At 44.7% G+C, this 8,244-nt stretch overlaps 1 protein-coding gene across 2 annotated transcripts in view; it reads left to right on the top strand.

Annotated features, from left to right (window-relative positions):
* epas1b (endothelial PAS domain protein 1b) overlaps nucleotides 1-8,244 on the top strand; it is a 75,164-nt gene that overhangs the window by 42,345 nt on the left and 24,575 nt on the right. For both annotated transcript variants that reach the window (XM_056291798.1, XM_056291797.1), the window contains exons 5-6: nucleotides 2,921-3,039; nucleotides 5,161-5,363. In XM_056291798.1, coding sequence (XP_056147773.1) covers nucleotides 2,921-3,039; nucleotides 5,161-5,363 — 322 coding nt within the window. The remainder of the gene's footprint in view (nucleotides 1-2,920; nucleotides 3,040-5,160; nucleotides 5,364-8,244) is intronic.

The raw sequence follows: 8,244 nt of genomic DNA, 5'->3' as shown, positions 1-8,244 counted from the left end.
GTCCTTTATTAACGCCATCCAAATGTATAAATATTGCCCTCATTTTCATTCACAGCATTGTATCTTGGCTTCATTTCTTATCCAGTAATCGTTCGAAGTGGTTCGGATTCAAAATATCGCTCTCATCCTAAATCACAAATGTTATTCGCATCAAAAATCGGTGACATCTTTATATTGCTATCAAATATTATGAGCATCTGTTGTTTCACATTCAGAAACTCACACCGCCTACCTCTGGCTTGGTCGGGCGTCCCAACAGACACAATTGGCCGTGTCTGCAGGTGGGAAGCCGGATGTGGGTATGTGTCCTGGTCGCTGCACTAGCACCTCCTCTGATTGGTCAGGGTGCCTGTTTGGGGGGGGCTGGGGGGAATAGCGTGATCATCCCACGTGCTACGTCCCCCTGGCGAAACTCCTCAATGTCAGGTGAAAAGAAGCAGCTGGTGACTCCACATGTATCGGACGAGGCATATGGTAGTCCGCAGCCCTCCGCGGATCAGCAGAGTGGGTGGAGCAGCGACTGGGATAATTGGCCAGGAACAATTGGGGAGAAAAAGGGGGAGGAAATCAAAAGAATAAAAATAAACCCACACAGCTTTGTCCTATGTTTTCATCCTCTCAGTCTCCCTCTAAAATTTTATAGAATACATTAAAATAGAATAGAAAAGAAACCATCTTTACTAAATCATGTGCAGCGCAGTCCAATATAGAACATTACAAATAAAAAGACAAGAGTTCACGAGTTTCACATAATTCAGGTCATGGTGTTTGAACTGTGAACTGAGAGCTGTCGTTGAATACAAGTTGTGCATCCTTTTCCATCCATATGTTGGGTGGAAAAGGTCATTTCCCTATCACCAAATCTGCTATTGCACCCCCATTGTATCAGCTTGTATCAGCTGTGATAAGAAATGATGAAAGAACCCACAATCATTTTTATTAGTAAGTTTTCAACAGAGCCTTTCACTTCTTGCCCCACTATTGTGATGTTATATAATTGATCGACAGAGAACCAAGAAAAAAAACCAAAAACAAATCAACTTGGTCAGGGGATGAATTGATGTCATTACACACAGGTAGTGAAGATATGGAGACAGAACACCACAGCTGAGCTACAAAGAGAACTATGAGTGGGGCTGGTGTACGTGTGTCTGGGCAAGGGACAGTCACTGATAAGGGTTTTAGGACATGGAGAAAGAAAAAGAGGGAGACAGATCGAGAGAGAGGAGGAGCAGGGCATTATCTCTTTGTGATAGGGCGCATGGTATGTCCCAGATGTCTGCAGGCGCACACACATACACATTGTGAAACTTCTGCACATCCAGCACGTTCTGTGCTTATACTGATACATGTTAACTATCCAAGTAAGCATGGATGTAACTGAGTATCATCCTGACACAATACCTGGATTGACTGTACTGACTGAAGTGTGTGAGCATGACTTTAGGAAAATAATAATAATAGTGATTAATTTATGCATTTACACTGTCTCTTTGCCTGGCTCGGTGGCTTCCTTAATCCCTGTCCTTCTTTCCTCCTCCTCTCTCTTCTCTCTCTCTCTCTCTCTCTCTCTCTCTCTCTCTCTCTCTCTCTCTCTCTCTCTCTCTCTCTCTCTCTCTCTCTCTCTCCCTCCCCTCTATTTCTCTCTCACTGTCACCCTTGCTCTTTTTCTCCATTGGCTCCCTATCTGTGACTCTTGATAGAATTAAAGGTGTGTGTGTGTCTGTGTGTGTGTGTGTGTGAGTGATTGAGTGAGCACTCTTGTTATGTCCACACATAGGTAGTGTTACCCTGGCTTCACCTCCCACTTGACATCACCCTCACACACACACACACACGCGCGCGTGCGCACACCCACTTTCCCAAACACCCAGATAGATGCACCCATGCGTGGGGGCGTGCACGCATGCACACACACACATGCATGAAAACACAAACATTTGTGCATCTATATATAGATACACACACACACACACACACACACTATCCTTTCCTTACTTCTTATCAGCTATGTCAACAAAGCAGTCGTAGAGAACTTATTTTACAGTCATTTCACATACTCCCACGCACACGTGCACACCTAGTTTTCCTCATGTGAGTGCCAGTACTAATGTCCTGTGAAGTCACTGAAAGGACATTAATGCTGACATTGTTGATACTGCTACTTGACACAGATATACATGCACTTCTCAACCCCTGGTTAAACTAGGCCCCACACACACACACACACACACACACACACACACACACACACACTTGGTAGCTGGACTGACCTTGTGATGTAACAAGTTGGCCAATGTTCCTGTGTGTGTGTGTGTGTGTGTGTGTGTGTGTGTGTGTGTGTGTGTGTGCGCGCGCGCGTGCGTGCGTGCGTGCGTGCGAGCAAGCGAGAGAGAGAGCGAGAACATTACAAGAGTGCGATTTAAATCTGGACATATATTATCAATATATGAGATCATATGACGGCTATTTCTGACACTAGCGTGACATGCTATGTTTTAGGTATCAGGATATCTGAAATGAATCCTCTTCAATGATTTTAGATTCTCATTTCATTTCAGCAGCAGTGGCTTTATGTATAACTGTGTAAGCATTTCCCAGTCACAATGACAGATAATGGGAGAGCTAATCGTCTGACTTCAGTTTTCCCTTACATGGTTTTGTGAAATTCCCAAGTTAAAAAAAAGAAAAATGTTATTTAGAATTAATGTGATGTTGAGATTTTGATTCATCAGTTTATTTGTGTTGTCAGCCAATTGGCTCTTATTTTATGATGTTAACAATGTCATTCCATGAAATTATTGTTGAATAATTTCATGGAATGACATTGTCATTGAATTTTTGTGGAAATAATGCTGGCTGAAAGGAATACATAAAAGAAACCTTCGATTATATTATACTTTTTTTGGGGGGTTTACAGGGAGTGGCTTCAGTAAGAAGGGCCGGGAACTGAGCACCGAGCGAGACTTCTTTATGAGGATGAAATGCACCGTTACCAACAGAGGACGCACCGTCAACCTCAAGTCAGCAAGCTGGAAGGTAAGAAAGAGATGTGTAAATTTATGGGGTTAAACACAAATCCTGCATCTCTCTCTCAGCTTATTTATCAGTGGTTAAATACTATTCAGTGGCACAGTGGCGCAGTGGTTAGCGTGGTCGCCTCACAGCAAGAAGGTCCTGGGTCCAACCTTGGGGGTCCTCTGTGTGGAGTTTGCATGTTCTCCCAGTGTCTGCGTGGGTTTCCTCCGGGTGCTCTGGTTTCCTCCCACAGTTCAAAGACATGTAGGTCAGGTGAATTGGCCATACTAAATTGTCCCTAGGTGTGAATGTGTGTGTGTGTGTCGGCCCTGTGATGGTCTGGCGGCCTGTCCAGGGTGTCTCCCCGTCTGCCACCCAGTGACTGCTGGGATAGGCTCCAGCATCCCCACAACCCTGAGTAAGGATAAGCGGTTTGGATAATGAATGAATGAATAAATACTATTCAACCATATATCGCCAAGGATTGTAAAGGGATTTACTACTGATATATCATATCTATATTCATGGGTGGTTGAGTTTGCATTAGTTAACCCCACCACATAGACCACAGACAGGCGCAGTGGAAAAAAAAATTAAAACTTTGTCTGGCCCTTTAAACTATTTTGCCAAATGTCTATATCTGCAAAGAAGACTGTTAGAAACAAATATACAGGCCCACACTCTTACAGGGTTTTCACACTTGTCCACTTTGTTCTAGATAGGCTGCACCCGTGGATTGCTCACACTATGAGACCATCATCTGAATTCCAGAGCTTTGACGAATGACTTATTAGTTTGTATTCACTCTAATTGATACAACATTGTAACATCCAGAAGGACGTTTTCCGCACTTCCCGATGTATATTCATTCGATCAATTCTATAAACATGGATACATCATGGTACCGATCCTTGGCTCTTTTCCGAAAGACAAGCTCGAGGAGGGGAATAGTTTTTTTTTTTTGTCCAAATTTTTTCCATCAGTCATCAGGGCCTAGTGGATCAAGCACTGTGGGTGAAGGGGCGATCTTCCATTTGGAACGGGATCACGTACTGAAAAATGTCTTTAGCAAGAGAGACTGGCTGGAAAAGTTCAGAATGCTTGGACGTGTACATGTTTTGACTCCTGCCGTTCTCAACATCGTTAAACATCTGTCGAATCACAAGTGCTTAAAATACAAAGGTTTGTAAGATGTCACGACAGTTAGACAATTAAACAATTGAACAATTAACAGACCATACAGAGAACAACCACATAGAAAAAATTACTCATAAAGATGAATTGAATGGGGGCATCCGGGGGGCATGGCAGTTTGTTCCGTTGCCTACCAACACGGGGATCGCCGGTTCGAATCCCCGTGTTACCTCCAGCTTGGTTGGGCATCCCTACAGACCATTGGCCGTTTCTGCAGGTGGGAAGTCAGATGTGGGTGTGTGTCCTGGTCGCTGCACTAGCTCCTTCTCTGGTCGGTCAGGGCGCCTGTTCGGGGGGGAGGGGTAACTGGGGGGAATAGCATGATCCTCCCATGCGCTAAGTCCCCCTGGAGAAACTCCTCACTGTCAGGTGAAAAGAAGCGGCTGGCAACTCCTCATGTATCGGAGGAGGCATGTGGTTGTCTGCAGCCCTCCCCGGATCGGCAGAGTGGGTGGAGCAGCGACCGGGACGGCTTGGAAGAGTGGGGTAATTGGCCAAGTACGATTGGGGAGAAAAAAGGTGGGACCCCCCCCCCCCCAAAAAAAAAGATGAATTGAATGATTGATTCAAATGAAATGAATGATTGTCTGAGCACAAAAGTTGTATCAGGAGAAAAGATCTCAATTCACCTATCGCAAAACATTGTGTAAGCAGACCGTGGCATTCAAAGTTTGAAATTCATAGGTGTAGAAACAGTTTCCCTAGGAGGAAGAGGTGGAGGTTGAAACCAAATTAACCCATAATACCTTGCTCAATTTGATATCAGGTTTTACTTGTGATTTGATTTTAAAATCAAATGAATTCAATTTAAATAAAAACACATATTGCCCAAAACCTGGTTGGTATTGAGATTGTAATGGCTGATGCTTTGTCTCATATGCAGCAGTGATCTTTCCTGGTTTTGACTCAGTATGTCCAATGCATTCATTCTCCCATTGCTCCATCCAGGTGCTGCACTGCACCGGCCACCTGAAGATGTACAACAGCTGCCCTCCACGTGTGCTGTGCAGCTTCAGGGAGCCCCCGATCACCTGTGCGGTCCTGATGTGTGAACCCATCCCACACCCGTCCAGTATCGACACACCGCTGGACAGCAAGACCTTCCTTAGCAGACACAGCATGGACATGAAGTTCACTTACTGCGATGAGAGGTGGGTGAGGCAAACACATAAGCAAATGCAAAGAAATAAATGCTTACTTTCAAAGTACACACACGCAAAGGCACAAAGTAAACATGTCAAAGTTAAGTAGACATATTGAATGTTACATCGCTGACTAATTCAGTTTAGTTTGGCAGTGAAGCAACTGGGAAAGAACCGAGAGATGACACTTTAATACTACAATAATGAGCTTTGCAAGATCATGGCAAGTATTAACCTTCACAGGAACAGTCATAATACACACATTACCTCAAACACACACGCACACGCACATACAAACTCTAGAATAACATTTACAAAGCTGTCAATGAAGTCGCATTAGACAGCATAACAGACACATTGTCCTTCCTACCATATTACGACTATGATTGATGTGCTGTCCCTCTGAGGCATACTTCTTCTTGAGGTTCTTAAGGCCAGTGTACCCGTTTCATCTCAGCCACATCCTTCTGACTTGACAGATCTAATGAGAGAGACTTTATTCGTCTTACAGCTGCACGCTAGAACACACGTGCAGGGAGTGGTGGCCGAAGGAGTGTTCCTTCTGCATTTTTCCCGTCCTGCTGTCTTTCCTCCAGAGGCAGCCAGGATCAGTGGGCAGCCCTTTCCTTTGGTACCTGGAGGAAACCCATGTAAGTGTGGGGAGAACATGTAAACTCCACACAGAAAGACCCCTAGTTGAGAGATAACCCACCTGAACACGGTGAGAACATGCTGAGTACACACAGACAGCCACTGCACACCAACAGGCCTGGGGACAACAAGCAAACTCCCCCCGTGCCAACACCGCCCCAGACGGGAATTGAACCTAGTGCACGCACTGTGCCACCGTGCCTGCCACAACTAGTTGAACTGCTGATGTGTCAAAAATATGCTCCTATCATTGCAGTGAAGCTTATCTTGCCCTCAATGTCTCGGGGCACTGACTCAACAAGATGCCTCATGGATGTTTGACAATGTTGACTCCAGTGTTTTTAACACATTTGTTTGTTTAGCTGATTGGTAAGTGATCTCCACTCTGAACAGCATTAAACTAAGTGTGTTGTCATGAGCCGTGGGACCAGTCCCAGGAAGTCTAAAGTTTTGTGGCATTAGGTATTTTCTTAACTGAAAAAAATCCATGCACAGATGGACACACTGCTGTCATGAAGGGATGCTCTTGAATTGCGGTGATGCTTAAATATCCTGTGACATTCAAATGTTGCTACTCCTTTATCGAGAGTTTTAATATGCCCAGTGAAAACATTCCCACCACATCACATCAACATCTGCACCCTTGTTTCCATTCCCTATAGTTCACCGTCAAAACACTGGCTTTTCTTTTCCAACATCCATCCATCCATCCAACCATTATCTTAACCGCTTATCCTGCTCTCAGGGTCGCGGGGATGCTGGAGCCTATTCCAACATTCATTGAGCGGCAGGCGGGGAGACACCCTGGACAGGCTGCATGCAATCTTTTTTGTCCGCTATGAAACGTGTTTCTTTCCTTTTCGTGAAAGAAGTGTGATCGACTGACCCTAACCTCCACCTTTTTTTTTTCCCTGATGGTCTGATCACAGCTGAGCAATGGCTGCTAGCCACCATAACCTGAGTCAGCTTTCCTAAGTACTGTATACCCAACCCTTACTTGTCAGCGAGGAAACAGTATTGGGGTTGGATATCGAGCACCAGTTACGACTTGAAATCAATTTAACATGTCACGTCAACGGCTATAGAAGAAATGAGAGTTTTGAAGCTGCTTGTTGAATCCTGGAAGTGTTCTGTCGATTCAAAGACATCCTCAAAAAAGTGTGTTCCTCACTGTTTTGTGCACTCATTGAGTGCACACACTGCTCTATGCAAAGACACACACACGCACTCATAAACACTCGGCTGCACAAATGTGTGCACACAGACCTGTAATCTTATCAAACTACTCACGCAAAACAAAAGGTTCCTTTCGAGAAAAAGACCATGTGTGTGCGTGTACGCGTTTATGTGTGACCATACAACGAACAAGGGTCCATTTTCTTTCTTGCATTTTTAGTGGAACTTAATAGCTGACCAAATCTTCTCCAATTACGCAAATGAGTTTAGTGTTGGTGGGTCACCCACGTCTGGCTAAGCAGGGACTTGGACTCATTAGGGAACGGACGGATGTTCTCCTTACCTCATGCCTGGCACTTGAAGTGGTGGTGGTGTTGGGGGTGACAAAGACAGACAGAGTGAACAAGGGAAGAATACGCTACTTATATCAGTGAAGACTAGAGCAAAGAGAGATAAGAGAGAGTGAACAGGAAGAGAAAAAGGGATGCGATACCCAGTGCAGAAAGAGAGGATAAGGAGAAACAAAGTGACAAAAACTATCGGGGTTGGGCGATAGATGAGGAGAAGACGCACGAGAAGGTAAAGGGAGATTGCTGAAAAAGAGGGAGGGATCAGGAGAAAGGAGGTGGCGTGCAATAACTTAGGACAAAAAGAGAAAGCGGGAACGAGGCTGAAGGAAGGGAGGAAGAAACAGCGAGGTAGTGGGATGGAGGAACAGAGGCATGGAGAAAGGTGAAGAGAGATTGTTGGAAGATAAAAAAGGGAGAGGAGCCGAGTTAGTCTACTGTGATTGATGGCACCTGTTAAAAGCAGAGAGGCAGGGAATATGGGAGCAACCAAAACAGAGGAAAGGAAAGAATGAAGCAAGAGAGGTAGAGAAATACAGAGAGAGGAGAGCAGAGACAGATGGAGAATGCAGAACGGGCAGAGGCAGTGAAAGTGAGAATGCAGAATACTGATTAGAGAATGTGGCCAGAGGGGAGAGGGGTAGGGAAGGATGAAGCTGGTAATCATCATTTATCATCATCAATTTGTTATTTTTGTAACTTGATCGTTTAGTTAT

Source organism: Lampris incognitus, chromosome 13, assembly GCF_029633865.1.
Source record: "Lampris incognitus isolate fLamInc1 chromosome 13, fLamInc1.hap2, whole genome shotgun sequence".
Classification (NCBI taxonomy): Eukaryota; Metazoa; Chordata; class Actinopteri; order Lampriformes; family Lampridae; genus Lampris; species Lampris incognitus.
The sequence above is the reverse complement of the archived record's forward strand: the minus strand, read 5'-3'. Positions and strand labels throughout refer to the sequence as shown.